The 23,818-nt window shown below is 44.6% G+C and overlaps 1 protein-coding gene across 1 annotated transcript in view; it reads right to left on the reverse strand.

Moving 5' to 3' along the window:
* Nucleotides 1-753: 753 nt before the first annotated feature.
* The window catches only part of Cds2 (CDP-diacylglycerol synthase 2), a 41,075-nt gene continuing 18,010 nt past the window's right edge, over nt 754-23,818 (reverse strand). Inside the window, exons 2-13 of the mRNA XM_090352030.1 lie at nt 18,242-18,378; nt 16,871-16,967; nt 16,146-16,243; nt 13,733-13,872; nt 12,339-12,397; nt 10,463-10,545; nt 8,068-8,155; nt 7,156-7,224; nt 6,209-6,361; nt 4,206-4,325; nt 3,450-3,553; nt 754-3,192 (exon numbers count right to left, since the gene is read on the reverse strand). Of these exons, the coding sequence (XP_090208156.1) occupies nt 3,060-3,192; nt 3,450-3,553; nt 4,206-4,325; nt 6,209-6,361; nt 7,156-7,224; nt 8,068-8,155; nt 10,463-10,545; nt 12,339-12,397; nt 13,733-13,872; nt 16,146-16,243; nt 16,871-16,967; nt 18,242-18,378 (1,281 nt within the window). The 3' untranslated portion in view covers nt 754-3,059. The remainder of the gene's footprint in view (nt 3,193-3,449; nt 3,554-4,205; nt 4,326-6,208; nt 6,362-7,155; nt 7,225-8,067; nt 8,156-10,462; nt 10,546-12,338; nt 12,398-13,732; nt 13,873-16,145; nt 16,244-16,870; nt 16,968-18,241; nt 18,379-23,818) is intronic.

Raw genomic sequence — 23,818 nt, forward strand, 5'->3', positions numbered from 1 at the left:
AATTCTGTCAACAGCACAGGTAGACTTGAGACTGCCAGGGGCTCACTGGACTCACTCCAGATAACCAAGGGAATTAGACTCCTGTCAATCTAGCAGCTCTCCTAGATCCAATCACAGAACCTATGTAGTTTCCCTTAAAATATACTTCTAGCAATATCCTGCATAATACAGGGTGTTTCAGGGAAGGAAAGAAAAGCCCAGTGGTGGTAAAATACCATAAAAATAACTTCCAAGTCTAACTGTAAAAGGTTAGAAGTTACATTTCACCCTTCTGAAGATAGACTAGTTCACATATTTTATAGAACTACATTTTAAATGTGGTGAGATGAGAATGAGTACAAGATTCAGAATCTGGGACCAGCAAAACTAATGAACATAAGAGCCAGCAGCTCTGGGTGGAGTCTCTTTCAGACGTCAAACACAGATGTGCACTTTCTGATGCCAGAGGTGTTTAAGAAGGGAAGACCTGATGCCTTGTGAGTAGTCATGAGCAGATCTCAGCAGAGGCGCCGGGGCTCCCCACACTTCCATGACCAGCTGTGGTCTCCGGGACCCCTTTGTTTAGCTCCAGTTCTAACAGCAACTGAAGATCCAACCTGGCTGACTCCTGAGCTGAGGGGGTGTGAGCTCTCACTACCTCACCCGCCCTAGGAAAGCTCTCTCTAAAGAAGGATCGCCCCGTATCTCTGAAAACACAAACAGGAAACATAAAGCCATGTTTGGAAGTAAACTAAATTCATGACAAAAGAGGGCACAAGGTTTCAGTCATATTTTATTTCTGACCAAAAGAAGGGGTGGGGGAAGGCTTCCTAAAGGAAGATATGCAGATTACTAAGGTGTGCATGGGTGCATGTCAGGAATCTCGTTTCAGGACTGCAAATGGTGAACACTGCTGTACGGACACAAGGTGGTGCTGCTCTCCTGTCTATTTGACTAGCATATTATTCTTTTCTTCGGGAGAAAGCATTCCAGATCAAAATAATAAAATCCAAGCTGCTTCTCTGACCTCTTACTGGTAGCTCTAATGAGCATCCAGTTTAGTTTCCCAAGATACCCTGCCACCAATCACTTCCACAAAAGATCACAAATCTCAGAGGCTACTGCTAGACTCCTCCCTCTTACACGTAGCCCTGTTCAGGTTTAGGTACGCTACTAGTCCCTAGAAGACCTGTTCTCAAGGATCCCATTAGATGGGGGAGCAGGTGCCCATCTGGGTCAAGTTGGTGAGCCAAGTTCATTCTCTCGTCAGAAAATTATAGTCCCATGGTTAATCACTGTTTAAGGATTCTTGATGAGACACTGACTCATCCTGGCGATGACACATGGAAAAGGGTTTCCTTTTAGGGTTCCCCCTTAAGGAGCTCCAAATCACAGAAATTTGTTCTGCAGGATCATGGACTACTAAAATTAAAAGACAGCCCAGAACAGGGGACCCTGAAAAGGATGCTTTCTCCCCAAGCCGAACGGAAACCCTTGGCAATCATGTGTGTTTTTAGGGGCCTTGGACCTGAAAAGCAAAGCTATGAGGCTGAAATGGAAGTAAAGACTCAGAGGAAAAGAAGCTGTTTCCATTCCCACCTGTGCAGGAAATTGTGCAGGGACAGGAAAGCCGGGGTCCTGCCAGGCTCAGCCCTCTGAGGAGGCTTCCCCAGTCCAAGCTGACGGTGACCTTTCAAAGAGGCTAACGTAAAACAAAAACACCACAAAGCAGCGCTTGACCAAGGTGCTCAATCAAGTATTTACACCTTCACTGACCACAGAAACACCTGTGGCATGGTGGGTGAACATGTTTGGGCTCCAGGTTCTCTCTCCCATGCTCAGCTGCTCACTGGCCAAAGAATGATTCTGTGTTCCCAAGTCAACTGCCCCCTACAATTAGGAAGGAAGGAAAATAAATCACAGCTTACACAAACAACATAACCAGGTCCCCCAGTAAGATACAAACTACATTTAAACTAATCACATTATATAAAAAGTATACATTTAATTTTCTGAATAACCAAGCCTCTTCTAAGGTTGGGTTGGCCAAAGTTTTAAGCAGGATTTGTAGATTCAGTGGAGAAATCATGGTACAACTGAAATTCACTGTAAGAAATAAATGACTTTTAAAACAAAACATACAGACACATACTCGCCTTGAGAGCAATATACACAAACACAGCAGCGACATGGATGTTCAGGCAAAGGGTACGTGAACAAAAAGCCCCCTGTTCCTTGCCCCCTGGGGAAAGCCCCCAAAGGCATCCACAGCAGCATGTCTACAGCACAAATGCAAACGGCCTCCAGCCTCATCCCTGAAAAACACAGTTCACTGGACTGCCCTCCAGGAGACCAGGGTGCCTAAACCATGGGAAAGGGTTTGGGTACAGTGCACTCCACTGGATACCTTTGAAATATTACAGTCTTTTCCTCCAGACTATTATAAATATTTCTTCGTGCTTTCTGAAAACTTTCAGTCTGCGAGGAAAGAAGATGAAATCATACTAAGAAGGCAGAGCGAATGCACCCTGTGCAGGATTTCAGTGTGGACAGTACCCACCTGCTTACTAAACCTCCACCCTCGAGCCTTCACGAGGCCACCCTCCCTAGCTTCTGGGAGAAGCTGCTGAGCGCAGCAAAGACATGGAACCCCTGTATTCCAGCACAGGGGGAGAGCCCCAGAACAAGCGGAACACAGATGAACATCCACTCTGATACAATGGATGTGGGCTCAAACCACCAAGCAGACACCCTGAGCTAGACAACAATCTTATATAGGTTGCTCGATGATAGTTTAAAAAATCCAAATAGTTTTTACCTCCGTGACTTCTTTCCAAATTAGAGCTATAGTTGACTCACAATTCAAATCATGAACACATACATATATTGTATATACAGGGTTTTCTTTTTAAACCCACAAATAAAAAACACCCTACCAAAAAAAAAAAAAAAGAAAGAAAGAAAGAAAGAAAAGAAAAAGATGAGTTGAAGCTTGCTGTCTAAGAAACCGCAGCTGGGCTTGCCTGGGGGCCTGGCCCCACACTCAGTCCTGCCCCTGCTCCGCTGGCCTTGCATGGCCCCTACTCGTCCTCGGTGGTGGCTGTCAGAATCCCCTTATCGGTCAGATGAGACTTGAGTGTGTTGAAGATGTGGAGCTGCTGGTCTGGCCGCAAAGTGAGGAACTGCTGGATCAGTTTGCTGGGGTTAGGGCCCCTATAACAGAACATAAAGAAACAGCCCTGAGCGGGGTCCAGAGACGTCAAGGGCCTGACTAGCCAAGCAGCTCTCTCATCTTTGGATTCTCTACTAGTGAAGGGCAGAAGGGGACAGCCTATAAGCAGTAACAACTGAGAACCACCATGTTCAGTATCTGAGATGGTTGTCACTTGAAGTTGCATGTAGATACCAATTCTAGAATTGTATCATACTTCAACGTCTACCAAGTTGGGTCAGGTGGAAAAAAATTATACCTGATAAAACTGGCGATGTACACATTGACAAAGGTGGCCATCAGATACTGGCAATCAAAGCGGTCCATGATGCCTCCATGTCCAGGAATGGTATTGGCGAAGTCCTATTGGAGACAAGAGGAAGAAGTGAGCCTGGGCTCAGCCAATGACCAAATCACAACCTGTTGGGGTGTCCAGCTGCTGTGCTGGGAAGCTGAAGGCAATTCAAAACACTGAATCAAAGCCAGGCACGGTGGCTCATGCCTGTAATCCTAGCTACTCGGAAGGATAAGATCTGAGGATCAAGGTTCAAGGCACAAAAGGACCTGAGACTCTCCAATTAACCACCAGAAAATGGGAAGTAGAGCTTGGCTCAGGGGTAGGGAGTAGCCTAGAGCTGAAGACCTCAGGGACAACACCCAGGTCCAGGGGTAGGGTGGTAGCCTTGAGCTGAAGAACTCAAGGACAGCACCCAGGCCAAGTTCAAGCCCCATGACTCACAAAAACAAAACAAAACACTGAATCAAACGGATAAGGCTTATGGCAGGACATGAACTTAATATACTACAAACTGTTCTGAAGATACAAAACTTTAGTCAACTGAAAACCAATCATTAGATTTTTTTGGCAACAATGTTCAACCTCCATTTAGTGCTTGAGTCAAGAAGAATCCACATAGCCTGGTGTTGTGAATGGTGGCTAAATGGGGTATGGAGTAGGGGTTGGGGGTGCAAGGATGAGGCAGCGAAAGAGAGGAATAAAAGAGGAAAATCCTACTTTGATTTTAAAGGCTCTTTTAAATCCACTTGCGAAGAACCCTCCGAAGGGGCCAATGAGCGAGGCAAACGTGGAAAGGGCAATGCTGTGAATCTGGAAGGGGTACATCCGGACTGTTTTCTGGAGAGAAAGTAAAGTCAAAGTCAAAGTGTGTACAAGTCCAAGCTTACTCTGTGAACAGAAATAACTCTTCCTTGTTTTGGTTTGTGAGACAGGGTCTTGTTAGCTACCTAGGCTGGACTCACTCACTATGTAGTTTTCTACAGGAGTGTACCATCATGCCCCGCTTCAGAAATAACTCCTGAGTTTTTCTTTCCTTTCCTCCCTTTCTCTTTCCTTTTCTCCCTTTTCCTTTTCTTTCCTTTCTTCTTCTCTCCCCTTTCCTCTCATTTCCCCTCTCCCCTCCTTTCCTTCCTTCCCTTTCTTTCTTCCTCTCTCTTTCTCTGGTTGTTTTGTTTTCAGCAGTACTGGGGTTGAACTCAGAGCTTGTCTGTGCTTGGCAGATGCTCCATCAATGGAGCTATGACCCCGACCCCAGCGCCTGCATTTTGACTTTGTGCTGCTACTGAGGCTTGAAGTCCAGAATTCATGTTCACTTGGTATTCCTGCTCACAGATGGCACTCTGCCACTGAGGTCACATTTTTAGCCTGACTTTTTGCTGGCTAACTGGAGGCAAGGCCAGCCTCACTTTTTGCTGGATAATTAGAGATAGCGTCTCATAGGTTTTCCTCAGCTAGCTTTTGAAACTGAACCTTCTGAGTCACTAGGACTACAGGTGTACCACCAGTGCCCAACCAGTGGTCGTTTCTTAAAAATTAAGAGCAATGTGGAATATGAAATGCTCTGAGTTCTAATGATCTTTTTACATTCTCTCACATTAAAATCCATTGGTCTTCATGCACTCTTGAATGAAACAATGTATAGATAACTTAGAACAGTTTATTGGATTATACAAATTACTGAAATGTGGACATGTTTTCATTATTCAATGTCACTGGCAGAAATCAGAATTGCATGTAAGTACCAGCAAACTGACAAGCTCACAGTGGTAGATACAAGCCTCCCAAAATTCTAAGTTTTACTTGAAAGCCAAATTTTATTATTGGTAATAATTGCTGTCAGTCATTTCCTTGAAGTGATGGATCGCTTCATTATTTTCAAGAAAAATGTCAAAACCAGTTCCCTTTTTAAGTAAAAATTATGTTCCTAGAGAAAAGCAACTAATAAGCAGCTAGTTCTGATGACAACTCAAATGCCTCCACAAACTTTTCCCTTGAGCACCCACTCTACTTCATTTCAGCATTTGCCAGAAAGGCTTCATGCATACTTCCCATTTCAGTACAGAGTATTAAAATGACATGATTCATCAAGGACATTCATAAGAGTGCTTGGGTGGGGGGGGGGGGGGACCTGAGGCAGGCACTGCCCTGATAGTCCAGGTGGTAACCAGGGCCTCAGCTCACACCCACAAGCCACATCTTCACCCACCATGGCTTCCATGTCATCACAATATTGTCATGAAGCAGCTGGGACCTCGTGGACTCCTCTAAAGGGGACTCAAAGCACTCTAGGAACCCATAAAATACACCTCACAAAGCACTGGCCTAGGGGCCGGGAGTTTGGCCTGGTGGTAGAGTGCTTGCCTAGCATACACAAAGACCTGGGTTCGATTCCTTGGTATCATATACAGAGAAAAAAGCCTGAAATGGTGTTGTGGCTCAAGTGTAGAGCTCTAGCCTTGAGAAAGCCCAAGGACAGTACTCAGGCCCTGAGCTAAAAGCCCAGGACTGACAAAAAAAAAAAAAAAAAAAGCACTGGCCTAAATGAAGCAACGACGTAAGTGGTGAAGAGCGCATTCTAACTTTACCCTGACCTGCTTGAACAATTAGGCTGACAGCTTCGGGAAAGAGGAAGCTAGTGTTTTAGAGAGCCGGTGGCAAGGGCAGGGCCTGCTCTTTGCAGTCACTATCCCACCTCTTTGCCCTATGTGAGTGACACATACCCAGCCAATGACTGACTGGATCACCCCAGGAATGTTGTACTCCTGCAGGCGGAACAGGTCAGAGGGCTCACAGTCCACCGTAAAGCTGTTGGTGTCGTTGTTATACTCCACAGGACAGACGAAGCATCTGTATCCAGACATCACATAGGATAGCTGAGGATGAAGAACAAAGAGGCTGACAATGAGACAAGTTGCTGCTAGCCAGCCAGAAAAGCTAACACCACCTAAGCTCACTGCAACCTATGGGCTAAATCATCAACACATGAATTTTACTTGAATTTCTTTTTAAAATAAAAGACACGTGTGTCCACCAGTCTCACAGTCATGTACCTAGACATATAAACTTTCAAAGAATCCAGAAAAAACCTGAAGGAATTTAAGGAAAGAACTGTAAGATATTTAGGAGTGCTGGCCCGTTCTCTAAACCCACTGACAATGGAAAAGGCCATGGGAATGGTATGATGAAAGCAGTCAGTCGGAGGAAGAATCCTGGACAGTAATAAAGTCCTGGAGGTCAGCACTAAGGGGCAGGCAGACCACACTAGAAAGGGGGAAGATTGCCTGAGGATCAGAAGTAGAGAGTGGTGTCCTTGGAAGAGCTGGTCCACCTCTAAGAAGGTCACAGCAAGAAAAGTCTGGGCTGCAGTAGCATCTTTCATTTCAGAGGCCATTCACCTTGATCATGAAATACTGAAGGCCAGGGCAAGATACTGAGTGTCTGCTGGGTGTCACCATGTCTAGGCATGATAGGGACGATAAAGTACACAGAGCTGCTGCTCTTGAAAACTGGTGGCCAAAACTGGAGCTGTCATGCCAACTCTGGGTTCATGCTCCTCTTTGGAACAAAGTCACCAGTTAGCAGGACAGTGACCTTGGCCTGAGAGGACATTCTTGCCCTGCTGGGAGGCCTCTGTCCACTTCCCCACCAGCCAGGAGCCACCACCTACCAAAAGGCCAAACACCACAGTAGCAAAGAAGCCCCCAATGAAGCCTTCCCAGGTCTTCTTCGGAGAGAGCTGTGGACAGAGAGAATGTTGTTAGCAAAGGCCGTTTCAGAAGCTCTGGCTTTTCAATGATTACTTTTACTGCTATCATTAAACTTCCAGTTAAAACTCCCGGCCCTCCCGCCCAAATTCAGCTTCCTGTTCCTCACCTTCCACCTTTTGAATTCCTTTGTTTCGAATGTCATTTTTTCTATTGTAAAACTACATAATAACCGAATGGTAACACTTAAAATCAGATCAAAACCCCCAAATAACCTCTATTTTGTTAATTTCTTTTAATGTGAATAGTTGTTAAATGTTCTCCTTTGACCTTCCTTTCTTTTCTCACTATGTGGCCCTGACTGGTCTGAAATTTCCAGTCGTGCTGTGCTGCCTGAGTGTTGGGATTACAGGTGTAGACCCCCTCAACTGGCTTTTCATTTGGCTTTTTTCTTATAATCGGCATACTATCAGTCTTCCCCAAGAGTGATATGAAGACATGGACACAGTTCCTCTGTCAAGATGACCCAGTCATACAGAAAGCATTTCTGCCCAGTGCGGTGGCTCACACCTGTAGTCCTAGCTACTCAGGAGGCTGAGATCTTTGAGCCACAAAGCCAGCTCAGGCACTAACGTTTGTAAGACTCTTAGCTCCAGTTAATCATCAGAAAACTGAAAGTGGTGTTGTGGCTTAAGGGGTAGGGTGGTAGCCTTGAGCTGAAGAGCTCAGGAACAGCACGCAGGCCCACGAGAAAGAGAGAAAGAGAGAGAGAGAGACAGAAAGGGAGAGAGGGAGAAAGGGAAGGGAAGGGAGAGAGAGGGGGGGGGGGGGGAGAGACAGACCTCCCCTTGTGGTGATTCTTGTGAGTCACGTACCTTGATGAGTGGAGTCCGACCAAAGAAAAAGCCAAACATATAAGCCATGATGTCATTACAGATGACACAAGAAATGGGAACAATAAACCTAGGAAATAAATGGAAGTGAAGATCAACTCTACCAAGATGTTAATAGCTCAGAAGTCTACTATGCTATGCCACTCACAAATTACAGTACCAAAAAAAAAGTCATAATATAGCCCATTAAATACATTAAAAAGCCAAAAAAAGCTATATTCAGTAGCTGACACACTGAAGTATACATATAGCTGTTCACTTGAGTACTAGATAAAAATGGAAGTAGAGGGCCCGGGAGTTTGGCCTAGTGGTAGAGTGCTTGCCTAGCATGCACAAAGACCCAGGTTTGATTCCTCGGTACCACATACATAGAAAAAAGCCAGAAATGGTGCTGAGGCTCAAGTGGTAGAGTGCTAGCCTTGAGAAAGTCCAAGGACAGTGCTCAAACCCTGAGCCCAAGCCCAGGACTGGCAAAAAAAAAAAAAAAAAAAAAAAAAAAGGAAGTAGAATTTTACAAATGTCCTCTGCTGATTTCCTAAAATATGCATGTTGCATATTTTGGATTTTGGTGCTTAATTGGAGATAAGATAAACTATAAAAGGATAATAGATAAACTATAAAAGGAAGAAAATGTTAAGTATCCCTTCTTTTTTCTATTGCTATCTCATTTCCAAGAATATCTATCCCAATTTTCTTCTTCTAGTACTTCCTTCCTCACTACTGATAATGTATTGCACACATTCTTCTGTGTTATCACTTATCTTTGTCACTGCTCAAGCACTAGTTGCCTTCTTTTCCTTAGGATGACCTGGAGAGGAAAACTCCTTATCCAGCTATATTGTTTTCCTTGCTAGCTCCTCTATTAATCTGATCTCCCCACTTGTACCAGCTCTTTCCTCTCCTCAACCTCTAATATTTTCTAAAGTTCTTCTATTATAGTTTAATGCCTTAAAGATAAATCTTGACTTCCTGGCCCAACAGTTGCAGATATTTTCTAACTTCCTGTCTGAGAGATGGATTTAGAGAATCTGTACCTTTCTCACCTCCCAATCTCTGTATTAAGGTTCCTGGACCAAGTTTGTTCTATAATTATGATTATGTCCTCATTAGAAATTTTAATCAGTCAATTATGAATCAAGTGATTAATCTGTCCCTAAATGTGAGGACTCTAAACAAGTTACTCTAAGAAATATCTAACAGGGAAGTGGTGCTATGGCTCAAGGGGTAGGGCAGTACCCTTGAGCTGAAGAGCTCAGGGACAGCGCCCAGGCAGAGAGAAAGAAAAGAAAAGAAAGGAAGGAAGGAAGGGAAGAAAGAAGGAAGGAAGGGAGGAAGGAAGACAGACCTACCTAACAGAAAGAAAGAAACAAAGAAAAGAAAGAAAGACAGACAGACAGACCTACCTAACAGAGGGGCCGGAAGCATGGCCTAGTGGTAGAGTGCTCTCCTAGCATGCATGAAGCAAGCCCTGGGTTCGATTCCTCAGTACCACATACACAGAAAAAGCCAGACGTGGAGCCATGGTTCAAGTGGCAGAGCATTATCTTTGAGCAAAAAGTATCCAAGGATAGTGCCCAGACCCTAAGTCTGAGCAACAGAACTGGCCAAAAACAAAAAAGAAAAAAAAAGAAAGAAATATCTAACAGGGCTGGGCACTGGTGGCTCACAACTATAATCCTAGCTACTCAGGAGGTTGAGATCTAAGGATCACAGTTCAAAGCCAGACTGAACAGGAAAGTCTACAAAACACTCAAATTACCAAAAAAGTTGAAAATGGAGCTGTGACCCAAGTGGCAGAGTGCTAGCATTGAACAACAACAAAAAAAAAACCTTAAGGACAGAGACCAGGACTCTCGCACACACAAAAGACACACCCTACATAGTGGTAGTACATTTTCCTTTTACACATTGTCAAATTCTATTTGCTAATACTCTAATTCAAACGGTTTATAAATCACCAAAAAAGAAACAGATTCTCGCTCCTTCTTAACTTTGGTATAACAAGAGTTATCACACTCAACTATTAACCTACTTAGTCCTGCTTATTTTTCTAGATATGAAATTTACAGTTTTAAGAGCTCTTTTGTAAGTTATTGAACTATTCAAATTTGCTTCTGTGTATTTTAGCATTTACAACTGGCTAAGAAAGCCTGCCCATTTCCTCTGGAGTTTCTATGTTACCAGATAGTTGCATATACTCTTTTTTACTTAGAGTTTAGGCCCCATCCCAGACCTACTGAATTGGCCATCTGTTGTAACTAACAACTAGCCTGCAGGGGATTCTGAGGGGCTGCAGGTAAAAAGCAGTGACTTGGAAGGCACGCAGGGGTTCTAGCCACAAAATGAAAGAGAAAAGTATTCCATTTGCATCACTCACCAGATCATTCCTTCAAACAGGTTGTGGATAACAAGATGTGATTGGGTTACAACAATCAGTAATGTTACATGGGTCCAGCCAAACTGCAAAACAAAAACAAAAACAAAAACTGTTATCTCTAAACTAAGTTCAAAGATCAAAAGAATAAATAGAAGATCAAAGAGAATAAATAGCTGGGTGCTAGTGGATCACGCCTGAAATCCTAGCTACTCAGGAGGCAGAGATCTGAGAATCACAGTTCAAAGCTAGTCCGGGCATGAAAATCTGTGAGACATTTTTTTTTTTTCCTGTCAGATGTGGGGCTCGAACTCTAAGCCTGGGAACTGTCCCTGAGCTCTTCAGCTCAAGGCTATCACCCTATCCCATGAACCACAGAGCCACTTGCCACTTCCCGTTTTCTGTGGTTAATTGGAGATAAGAGTCTTATGGACTTTCATGCCCAGGCTGGCACGTGATCCTCAGATTTCAGCCTACTGAAGTAGCTAGGATTACAGGTGTGAGCCACTGGCACTCTGCTGTGAGACTCTTCTCTCCAATTAACCACCAGAAAATTAGGAGCAGTGCAGTGGCTCCGTACTAGAGCACTAGTCTTGAACAAAAGAGCTCAGGGATGGTGCCAAGGCCCTGATTTCAAGCCCTACAACTAACCCTCCCCCCCCCCAAAAAAGAAATCAAAAAAACAAACAGAATACTGGTAATAAATAGGAAACAATACTTTTGTATATGACTTAAAGTAAAAAGATGCAAACCAGGCTTCAAAAAGGAATACTTTGTCACTATTCCCATCCCCAATAAAAGCAGAACCATATAGTCTGCTATATAGTTCTTTAATGCTCTGAATCCTGTGTATTTTCAATTTTCTTAGTTTTTATTGAGTTCCTGAGGCACTCAGGAGATGTTCTCAAGTTGAGATAGAGATGACCAGAAAAGTAATGATGAATCAGATAGAGGATCTGTAGATAATATCTAACACTGTAGCTTATGCCTTATCTTTCAGAGGCTTGGTGGAGAGATTGCACTGGCATGAGTTAAGTAACCTTGGCTAGTCTATGTGGATATAGAGCCACCAACCTAAATGGGCAGTCTTCTTTCCTGATGTAAGATATAGATGCTTACAGAGCAAACCATAAGCCAAGAGTTTGTTCTTTGTTTTTGTCAGTCTTGGGGCCTGGACACATCCCTGAGCTTTTATACTCAAGGCTAGACTCTACCACTTTGAGCCACAGCTCCACTTCTCATTTTCTGGTAGTTAACTGGAGATAAAGAGTCTCACGGACTTTCCTGCTTAGGCTGACTTTGAGCCAAGATCCTCAGATCTCAGCCTCCTGAGTAGTTAGGATTACAAGCATGAGCAACCACTGCCCAGCTAGGCCAAGAATTTTGTTGTCACAAACTATTCAGTTTATGCAGATTTTCAAGTAAATTAGGAATTCGGGCAGGGCCAGGCACTGGTGTCACACACCTGTAATCCTAGTTACTCAGGAGTCTGAGATCTAAAAACGTCCATGAAACTCTTTTTTCCCCCCTATAATGGAAGCATTGTTAGCTTCTATTTTTTTTATTTTTCTAATTTATTTTTTATTGTAATGTATAGAGGGGTTATAGTTATGTTCACCAGATAGTAAGTACATTACTTCTCATACATTGATACCCCTTCTCCATGAGACTCTTATCACCAATTAACCATGCACATATACACACTCTAGCTCAAGTGCTAGAGTACTAGTGGTAGAGTACTTAGCTTGAGCCAAAGAAGCTCAGAGATAGTGCCCAGACATACAGCTCAAATCACAGGACTAGTATATGCATGTGTACACATGTATGCATACACATGCATATACATGCATACGCATACACACACACACACACACCTTACCATGTAGAACTGCAGCCGATAATGTTTCTTGACTAAACTCAATACAAACATGCAGAATCCTAGATGAAGAAGCAGACAGGTAAAATGATTTCACACTCTGTCCTCTTTCTGTCATTTCCTTAACTGTGTTAAGTCATCTTTTGACTGATGCTTTTGCAGCTGTTAACTGTGCATAATTTAAAAACCCAGAGAAGAACTAGTCATCCAGATAAGCAGTCAGAAGGAAAAACTGTTACAACAGCCCAGACTACAAAAGGGCTAGTAGAGACTCAGAAAGACTAAGTTCCTGGTCCTCTGAGGTTACCATTTTGTCAAACCCAAATCCACTACCATTTCCACCACAGTGCAGTGCCTCTCAAGGATGTGGCTAAGAGGACTCCACTAAAGATGACCCAGGTCTACATGATTCTTTGCCAGTCACACTCAATCTTTACCCAGGACAAGACCATGCTCAAGCCTAGGTGGCACAGATAACCAACCCCACAAGTGCACTATTTCCCTGCCCCCTCACTCTGCCCTGGCCAGGTTCCCATTTCTCTTAACAAAGAGCTGCTCATTAAGAAAGAGTTATTCATGTGGGGGTCTGGTGGCTCATGTCTGTAATCCTAGCTTCTCAGGAGGCTGATCTCTAAGGATAACAAACAGTTCAAAGCTAAAGTTGTGAAAGAAAGTGTGTGAGACTCTTATCTCTAATCTCCAGAAAACCAGAAGTGGCACTGTGTCTCAAAGTGGGAGAGTAAAAAGAATTCAGGGACAGAGCTTATGCCCCAAATTCAAGCCCCAAGATTGACCAAAAACAATAAATAAGGAAGAGAGGCAGTAAGTTTGGCCTAGTGGTAAGAGTGCTTGCCTAGCATACACAAAGATCCAGGTTCAATTCCTTGGTATCACATACACAGAAAAAGCCAAAAGGGTTGGGGATGGTGGCTCACGCTTATATTCCTAGCTACTCAGGAGGCTGAGATCTGAGGATCAAGGTTCAAAGCCAGACTAGGCACTCTTATCTCCAATTAATCATTAGAGATAGGGCAGTGGGGCTGTGGTTCAAGGGTAGGGCAGTGGCCTGAGCTGAAGAGCTCAGGGACAGCACCCAGGCCCAGAGTTCAAGCCCCATGACCCACAAAAAAACAAAAAAGGAAAAGCCAGAAGTGGTGCTCAACTGGTAGAGCACTAGGCCTTGAGAAAGCCCAAGGATAGTGCTCAGGCCTTGAGTTCAAACTCTAGGACTAGCGCACAAAAAAAAAAAAAAAAAAAAAAAAAAAGCTATCAGCTTATTCTCTGGCATGGTCAGAATTAACAACAGAAAACTGACCTAACCATGGAATTTTCCAACTGCTCACGAGACAGATAAAAACAATAACAATGACAGAACCAGTGAAACATTTATTGCTTACCTGTTAGATAGAGAGTAAAGGAAATGAACCGGTGGTATTTACTGAGAATCCGTAAAGGCTCCTCTCTCTGGACCAGAGTGAAAAAATAGTCCGTCACTGTCTCACCATAGAAGAAATAGTTCACGCACAGGAGAAAGTACCTGGAAATGAAGAGAAGGCACTGGGTGGGAACACACGCACATTCCTCGATAAGGCCATCAGTCCACCCTGCCTCAAGACTCTGACAGCTTGAAGGTGGACTGGCAAACTGGTTTTCTGCTTCCCCTCTGACATCACTGCTCTAAAAGACTGTCTTGAATTCACACCTGTCATTCACTCACCGTTTAGCAAATATGGGACTCAGTTGTTGCCCCAATTATGGCATTTCCACCATACCTAACCTCAGAATGCTCCCAAATGTGCCTTGCCTTGCAGCTCTTCCCAAAGGAACCTTCCACCCCTACTTACAAAAGAATACATGCAGCTAGACATGATGATGATTCAAACCTGCATTCCTCTACAGGAGGTAGAGTAGATCACTATTCAAGGACAGCATGTTTGAGAAAAGGTCACAAAATTCTACCTTAACCAATGATTAAAAGGAGATCTGCGCCTCTCCTCCCAGCTATAGTAGAAGCACAACAGCTGTGTCATCCTAGCAACACGGGGGAAGAACAAATAGGAAAATGACAGGCAGTCCAGGCAGAGCCAGGTATAAAGTAAGACCCATCTGGAAAATAACTCTAAAAGGAGCTGGAAGAAGCAGTACAAGTGGTAGAGTACTTACCTAGCAAGTATGAGGCCCCGAGTTCAAATCCCAATCCCTTCTCAGGGGAAAAAAAATAGTTTACTCTGGCTTTGCCACTAACTGCTCTGCTTGGCCTTTTCCTTGCCTGGAACATCAGCTTTGTATCCTCTTTCATGTGTTCAAATATCATTTTCTTCAAAAAAGATCTCTGCATGATTTCACATGCTGTCTACTTCTCCCACATTTGTTTTTCACCAAGTAGGACTTGGTCATTTTTTCTGTTGTTGTTAGGGTCATGTGGGGCTTGAACTCTGGGCCTGGGCTCTGTCCCTGAGTTTTTCAGCTCAAGGCTACCAGCTCTACCACTTGAGCTACATCACCACTGCTGGTTTTCTGGTGGTTAACTGGAGATAAGGATCTCACAGACTTTAAGTACCTGGACTGGCTTTGAACTGAGATTCTCAGATCTTAACTTCTTCAGTAGCTAGGATTACAGGCATGAGCCACCAGTGCCTGGCCAAGGACTTGCTCATTTCACTAAGTGATTAGCTGGACTCCATCTCACAGCCTCTCCCTCTTTCAGAAGCCTGACTCACCTACACTTGCTCACTAAGAATTTGCTCACTTGCTCACTTTTGGTACTAAGTCTACATTTAATGCTTCCTCTCCTCCATTAAAGTTCCGTGACAGGAAAATCTGAGCATCATAACCCTTGGCAGCGAGGCCGTACAGGGCCGTCCCCTCCCTCAGTAAGGATCCTGGGGAGAATAAAGAGCTTCTACCTCCTGTCTTTCTTTCTTTTTTTGTTTTTCTTGGTCAGTCATGGGACTTGAACTGTAGGCCTGGGTGCTGTCCCTGAGCTGTAGAACAGCCATGAAAGAAACCTGGGGCCAGTGTAGGTCCATCTGTAGGCTAGGAAGTAGCCTGTGCCATTGAATGATAGGGAATCGCTGTGAGAAGGGTATGACTGGCCTTTCTATAAGCATGCCTGCTCCCTTGCTCATGGTCAGGGTGCAGGGCTATCCCACACTACTGTCTAGCCCACTAAGTCATAACTCAATCCCTGTATCCCAGAACAGTGGGACAAAAAGATCTGCGTTTGCCCCAGTCTTCTCCAGACTATGCACTGCTCTGCTCATGTGTCACCACATGAAAGCCGGGTGGCCAACAGAGCAGTTTCAGATCAGGAAGGGGTCTTGGACATTGTCTGTGGTGTAGACAATGTCCAAGACCATCCTGCCTACACTGGATGCCAACCAACCCCAAGGAATGGGGGCTCCAACACCACAGACTGAGCTAGTAGTCAAGTTCCAAAAGGCAACACCAGCATCCAAACCTGATAACCCAAGAGGACTCTCGTGGGATGCAAGAAAAACACACTCCTCTCCTCTAGAAGACATTGGTGATAGAGGATAAATAATACCCCTTCCCCAGGATTCTAACCAATCCTAATATCAAGATAAATCTGATCACAAACACAGCCCATCTGTTTTATTCTAAGGAAGACTGAAGATTCCCCAGTAGTTGCTAAAGACACCACACAGTCTGGCCTATGACAGACTCAGGCTCAAAGGTGCTGTGCTAGTCTATGGTGATCACCAAACCTCATTCACCACTACTATAAATACTTGCCACAAGACACATCATCTAGTCAAATATGATGCCCTGTGGGGCCAAACAGCTTACCAACTGAGAGTCCTGAACCAGGGCAGGTCATAGGAGTGGTAGACATTATAGCCAATAGTGATAATCTCATGGAAACACTTAATCTGAACACACATCACCTGTAAGACAGAAAAAGTGGAGAGCTTTTGTGATGGGTGGAAAGAGAAACTAGATCACAGGTCTTCAAGAAAAACTGTGCAAGAAAAAAAAATCAGCCCTGCAATGACTCTTTTCCCCTCTTCTTTCCTTTCTAATATCATCCTACTAGTAAATGCAACCTTTTATGTCAGGGAACATTCTCTCTCATAATAAAATGCACAGTCCTGATATTTTGATTAACTTTAGTCTAGAACCATCCAGGAATCAACTAAATCCCTTTTGACTTTGGGGTACAAATATATGAAAGGCCTCAAATGATTTGCTTAGCATTCAGCTGTTGTCATGTAGCCCTGTCTGTGATACTGGGAAGAATGAAAACGGCTGTGGATGGTGGCTTCTCAATGAGGGCTCACTAAGCCTGTGGGAGAGGCTCCAGGAAAACAACAGCCACAGCACCACTTTCTGAACAAGAGACATCTTTACAAATAGATGTCAGGGATACTCCAGTTGGCTACTAACAGGTAAGAGGTCACAGGCTGTCTGAGAGATGTGTCCTGAGGAACCTGGAACACAAACCAACTTGACAACTGGCACCGATGACAACTCATCCAGCAAGAAAGGTTTAAAAGGCATGCAGTGGCACTTACAATCATCATTAACACCATTGGTCCCAGGTAAATGATTATGAAGAAAAATGCAATCATGGCCATTGTCAGGATGCCTCTCACCCACCAGTTCTTCCATCTAGGTAAGAGAGTAATAACATAAGGAGAAAAATAGTTAGGGGCCCAGAAAAAACTGAAAAACAAAAACAAAGGAAGTGGCTCTCTGGGAGACCAGAAGGCCTAACACGCAGTCCTTTCCAGAGCTTCTCCTTCACCATGACATACACCATCGCATGCTGGCTGCAGTGGGGCCAGTAGCAACTGTGCCTCTCCATAACCAAACTCAGCACATATTCCATGCCCCCACAGAAAAACAGACCCAGCTTCTCTGTTAGGGGAAAGTACTGGGGAAAACAAAAGCATGGGGAAAAAAAAAAGACTACAGATAATATTTTTTTCCTGCAGAAGAATTCATTATTACAGTGACAACAGTTTTACAGCAGCCATCATAAATAGGGAGAAGGTGCTTAAATAAGGACTTACTTTTAACTCACCCAACCCCCAATATAACTGCTTCATTTGATTTTTAAGAAGTTTTCATGGGAGTTTGGCCTAGTGGTAGAGTGCTTGCCTAGCATGCACGAAGACCAAGGTTCAATTCCTCAGCACCATAAACATAGAAAAAGGCACAAGTGGTGCTGAAGCTCAAGTGGTAGAGCTCTAGCCTTGAGAAAGCCTAAGGGCAGTGCTCAGACCCTGAGCTCAAGCTCAGGACTGACCAAAAAAAAAAAAAAAGGTTTCATCAAAATGGTATATTTTTTTCCTAATCGACACATACATAGGATTTTGCTGAAGAAATGGAAAACACTAGCCACACAGCTCAGAAATGCTGTAGCTAAGAATCAAGGACTGTGGGTCTAGACTCAATCCCCATAACCACTGTGCATACAGTCTCACAAAGGTCCGGCAGGGGCCAGGAGCATGGCTTAGTGGTAGAGTGCTTGCCTAGCATGCATGAAGCCCTGGGTTCAATTCCTCAGTACTGTAAACACAGAAATAATCGGAAGTGGTGCTATGGCTCAAGTGCTAGAGCACTAGCCTTGAGAAAGCCCCAGGACTGGCAAAAAAAAAAAAAAAGGCGGGTGGGGGGGTGGAGGGGTCAGCTAGGAGGCATACACAGGAACACTGTAACACTGTTTCAAATAATGCTTTGGTCATTTCTATTACATAACACAGCAGGTGTTAAAAGGAACAGTTTCTCAAGAGCTAATTCACCCAAGTGACATAGTTTCTAGATAACTAAAAGAACAGTTCACCATGGATATATGTGCAAGTGGTAAAATCCAGCCTTGAACCAGAAACCCTCACCCCCAAGTCATCCCTGGCCCTTGGGCCCCAAGCCAGGTTAGTCACCTTGAAGACAGGTTGGAAAGGGCCCTGTTGAGGACCTCAGGGGTGTCATCTACTGAAGTTGGTGGAGGAGCTGATTCTGCTCGGCCCTCACTGTCTGATGCAGTCTCTCCATCAATTTTGGCTTCCGATTCTGACTCCTATATGGCAGAAACAGAGATAAGGAAAACATTAAAAAAAAAAAATCCAAGTCAGGCACGGTGGCTCACACCTGTAATCCTAGCTAGTCAGGAGGTTGAGATCTGAGGATTGCGGTTCTAAGCCAGCCCAGGGCACGAAAATCTGTGAGACTCTTCTCTCCAATTAACCACTAAAAAACTGGAAGTGACGCTGTGGTGTAAGTGGTAGAGCACTACCCTTGAGCTGAAGAGCTCAGAGACAGTGCCAGACCCAGAGTTCAAGCCCCACAACCAACAAAAAATAAATAAAAAATAAAATAAACAAGTCCTCCCAGCCTAGATTCACTAAACCCTCAAACCTTTTCTCTTTCAGCACTAACCACAATGGGGACTTTTTCATAACTGTCTCCCTAACTGACCATATACTCCCTAAAAATGGAACCATGCTATCTTATTCTTATTTCCCCATTCCACAGCAAAATGCTTCCTACTGGGGGAGGGAGGGAAGGCAAGAGGGATTAATCCTGTACATGTTAAAAAGCAACTCAGACTCATGGAAGGGCTCTTTCTAAATTATGACAAGACACTAATGTAGCAGGCCTTAGCTAGTGAGGACTGCTGGTACAAGATGGTTGGTTTGGTAAAAGCCTACTGAAAGAGCCTCACTAGGAAGGAAAAAGCCACAGCTAGGCCAGATGGCTCTGACAAGGTGTGCTCACCTTATGACAGGGCTCATTAAGGGTCCTCTTCAACAACCATAGAAATTACTGGGGGGAGGGGGGCGGCACAGGTCTAAGGAACCTTGAACATAAGCTCCACCCCATTCCGTAAAGAGAGAGAACCAAACTCTGCTCAGGGCCAACCTACTCCACCATACCAGCCAAGTTCTGAAACCCAGGCACACCTCCAGAATTGCCCCCTCTCTACATGAAATGAAGACCAGACATTCAGAACAGTGTTTTGTTCTTGACTTTTTGTTGTTGTTGTTGTTGTAGGTCATGGGGCTTGCACTGGCCTGGGCACAGTCCCTGAGCTCTTCAGCTCAAGGCTACCATCTTACTCCTGGCCTGGGCGTTGTCCCTGAGCTCTTCAGCCCAAAGCTACCACCCTACCCTTGAGCCAAGCCCCACTTCCCATTTTCTAGAGGTTAACTGGAGATAAGAGTCCCAGGTCCTTTTGTGCCAGGGCTGGCTCTGAACCTTGATCCTCATATCTCAGCCTCCTGAGTATAGCTAGATTACAGGTGTGAGCCACCACGCCCGGCTTACTCTTGATTTTAGCATTTACCGTCATACCCCACTGGCAACAACCAATAATACAAGGTAATAATGCTTCCCAACATCTAGCCATGATGGCTAAACCTAAAGGCTTCAAAATGTAACAGCTGGACACTGCAAAGCTCCCGTGGATGTGCTTTAAGAGCATCTTAAACACAGCCTGAGCACAGCAGGGGAAAGGGCATTCACTCACACACAGAAAAGGCCCAGCACACAGTTATTTTTAACTTATCCATCCTGTTGTCAAGGAAACAAGTCCTCAGGCAGGGAAGGGCAAGAACACAGCCTGAAGCTTGGGGGAGGAGGGTGTGAAGCTCCAGCTTCATGTTAAGAGGTTTTCTGAATTTTCCAAGGAGCTTTTATGAACTGTGAACCCAGCTTTATGTCCCCCATATCTTGATTCCATATACCTGCACATCTTGAATGAAGCACAAAGCAGAAGAGAACTGCCACAAGCACACCATAATTACTGTTTTCATAGATCTCAAGGTGATGATGACAAGACTAATAAGTGAAGTAAGAACCCTGAGGAAAGTCTGAAAGATTAATTTCTTAGGTTTTACCTGTCCTTAAGAGAGTCACCTACCCTCATCCACTCCTGAATAGGCCAGAGGCACCCTCTGAGCCAAAGAATAGCAATTAAACACACCACTTCCTTCCCACAGATGAGACAAACCAAACAGGCTGAAAGAGTGAAGCCCTGTAAGGAGAAAGGGCAAAGCAGAGGAGGGAGGCAAGCCAGCGCGTCAGCCCCTGATACATGTAGAGCAGGCCTGGGGAACAGAAAACTCCAGAGAACACCAGAGACCTGTGGTTTGGGCCCCTCCCCAGCCCATCAGCAAAAGCTGGATCAAGGAAGCTCAGCGCTGGCAGTAGCTTCTGCAGTGGGTCTAATGTGAGAGCAAAGTCCAAAGTCCAGCAGTCCCATGTTAGGTCCAGCCACTCTCTCCCACAGGCCAAACAGTGACATGTTTTCCCATAGAAGCCTTGGGAGGTACAACTCCAAGGTACAGACAGTGGCCTTGGGTTAAAACACAAGAGTTGGACACAGAAATGAGAAATGTATGTAAGCATCATTAAAATCATGTCACAGGGGCCGGGAGTTTGGCCTAGTGGTAAGAGTGCTGGCTTAGCATGCATAAAGACCCAGGTTCGATTCCTCGGTACCACATATATAGAAAGAAGCTGGAAATGGTGCTGTGGCTCAAGTGATAGGGCTCTAGCCTTGAGAAAGTCCAAGGACAGTACTCAGGCCCAGAGTTCAAGGCCCAGGACTGGCAAAAATAAAACAAAACAAAACAATTGTGTCACAGGTAGAGAGGGCCTTGTTGACCATTTGTTTTAGGATAGCCTGTAGCTTCTGGCTATTCTTTTCAAGCTTATTACAGGCACTGTCTGCCTGGAGGGGCAGTTTGACCTTCGGTAACAAGATGCTAGTGAATTTTGCTCTTCCAGAAGCCCAAGGTGATTACAAATAGACTACAGGAGAGAATGGCTTAAATCGAAGGACTCAGATATATGTGGGAGAACTGAGTATCCAGTTTTTTCTTGCTTTTAATTTGCATCCCCTTCCCCCCCCCCCCCAAAAAAAAAAAACAGCTTAAAGAAGGAGGCTGTGACCTGGAAACCCAAGTTCTTGCTTATAAGAAAAATGGCACATTCTGGATCACAAATCAGAGACACTGAGCATATCCAGCAGTTTGTTACTTCTGTGGATAGCAAGACAGGCAGGAATCTAAGCCAGCTTTCTGCAGGCAACAACAACAGCCAGTCTAAGAAGTAGGACCCAGGGACAGCTCTGATGCTTATCATACTCAGAGCATAAGCTCCTTTTTCCACTTTCCTGGTAGGCAGATATTAGGGGAGTTGAGTTGAAAGCAGTCAAATGCAACAAGGGTAGAAATCTGTGAAAACTGAAAAGGTACTGAACATGGTAAACTACCCACACAGAGGACACCAGCACACAGAAGACCATTACATACCTACCCTCAGGCAACCTAGGCGCCCTTTTCTAGTCTGACTGACAACTAAATTACTTTAGCCCAGCATGTGCCTGCCTGGCTTCCTTTTTCACACAGGCAGTCTCAGTTCAAACTCAGCTCTGTCTCAGCTGAGAGCTAATGTGTGAAGTGGTGTCTGACACAAGAAGTCTATCTGTTAAAGCAACAGAGCCCTAGACTGCTCTGTGAAGTGGTGGGAGGAAATATCATAGCTTATTTCTACTTATATTTTCCTTCCCTTCTATGCTTTGCAATGCACACATCGGTGCACTTACATAACTTACATAGGTATCTGTAAAGTGGGGCACATGGCAAAACAAAATATATTCGTCTGGCATAGTGATTTCTCATTGCACCAAGAGCAGGGCCTAGAACATAGAAAATACCCAAAGATTTGCTGAACAATGGCTGAATGAGCTAATGAATTCTTTAGATCCAAGTACCTAGATTGTACTGAGAGTTTCACATCACCTATCTCAACTGCTAGCTCGAGTACCTGACTCTGCTCCTGCTTCCCTTGCTCCTTTAGGCTCTGCCCTGCAGTAGAAGGGGATGGGTGGCTGGTAGGAGGGCTAGCACAGGAGCCAGCACAGAGTAGCTAGAAAAGGCCTTGTATTTACTCTATCAAGACTGTCTCCTAGCTGCTCTCAAGACCCTCCTTCTTCTTTCCTTTCCAAGTCACAAGACCCACCAGATGCTGAGCAGGGAAGGAACCCCCCCCACACACACACACACCACCTCAGATTCTAACTCACCCAATGCCCATCCTCCCACAGTTCCTGAGCCATTCCCAAGGGGATGGTGATGCTAGGGTAAACAGGAAATAGTGCTTGCTTGCTCTAAAAGGAAGGGATAAAAAGCTCCTGCTGAGGTTCCTTTCCTCTCAGTTCCCGGAGATGCTATCGTTTTTTTTTTTTTTTTTAGAAAAAAAAAAAAAAAAAGGGTAAAAGGCACTTAGAGTAATAATACATGGAAAGGTACCAAGAACCCAGCAAAAGCCATTAAGTACTTTTAGAGAGACTCACACTTAAAAAACTTCTGGTCAACCTCCCCTGACTCAACACTGAAGGAAGGAAAAGGGGAATGGAGACGTGATGACGACACAGGGTGGGACAGAGGACAATATGTGGAGTGTTTTTGGAGTGTTTTTGGTGTCTGGGCCCCTGAAAAGGGACCTTGCTCCGCCCACTGTAGCCTATATGTACTGTTACTCTCTGAAATGAAATCATACTGTATGTCTTTCCACTCATCCTAAATGTTTGCCCTGACTTAACAAAAGCAGCAGCCATTTGAAGCTCTCCTTGTGACATACTCAGCCCTTCCTTTTATAAAGTATAGCTGTGGTGGGCCAGGAATCCTTCCCACTGTGTTATCTGGCCTTTAGGCAGGCAGACCTAGCCCTATGCACACCTCACTTCTTTACCATATGCCAACTCCACTTTGTATCCACCAAACTGTAGACATTAATATTCCTTTTGTGTGTGCCTACTAGGAGCTCAAAGCTGGGAAAGGAAGTGAGTGGTACGCTCCATTAGAATCTTATCCTTGTTCTCTCCATCTTGTTCACTGGCTGGTTATGCTCCCAATCCAGTTCACCCTTCACACATTTCATTTAGGGACTCTAACTTCCTATTTTTGTACTGCTTTATATGCAAACCTATATCTGGAACAAAGGCATTAGTCTGAGGCTAACCTTTATGCCATCTTAAGCCTAGTAGCCAGCTCTCAGGGCAATCAACTCCCCTGCTTAAGCCAGATCCCTTCAAGAGGAATTGCCAGGAAAGAGAGAATTCTCAGCAATCACTAAGAACTTCTATATTGCAAAAATGAAAAGGCCTAGTAGGTTTCCATCTGAGGTTTTTGTTTATTTGGTTGGTTATAGGGCATGAACTCAGGGCCTGGGCACTGGTCCTGAACTTTTCTGCTCAAGGCTACCACTCTACCACTTGAGCCACAGCGTCACCTCCAGTTTTCTGGTGGTTAATAGGAGATAAGAGTCTCACAGACGGGCCAGGAGTTTGGCCTAGTGCTTGCCTAGCATGCATGAAGACCCGGGTTCGATTCCTCGGTACCACATACATAGAAAAAAGCCAGAAGTGGTGCTGAGGCTCAAGTGGTAGAGCTCTAGCCTTGAGAAAGTCCAAGGACAGTGCTCAGGCCCTGAGCTCAAGCCCAGGACTGGCA

This window comes from Megascapheus bottae, chromosome 18, assembly GCF_031878675.1.
Source record: "Megascapheus bottae isolate mThoBot1 chromosome 18, mThoBot2.hap1, whole genome shotgun sequence".
In the NCBI taxonomy this organism is placed as follows: Eukaryota; Metazoa; Chordata; class Mammalia; order Rodentia; family Geomyidae; genus Megascapheus; species Megascapheus bottae.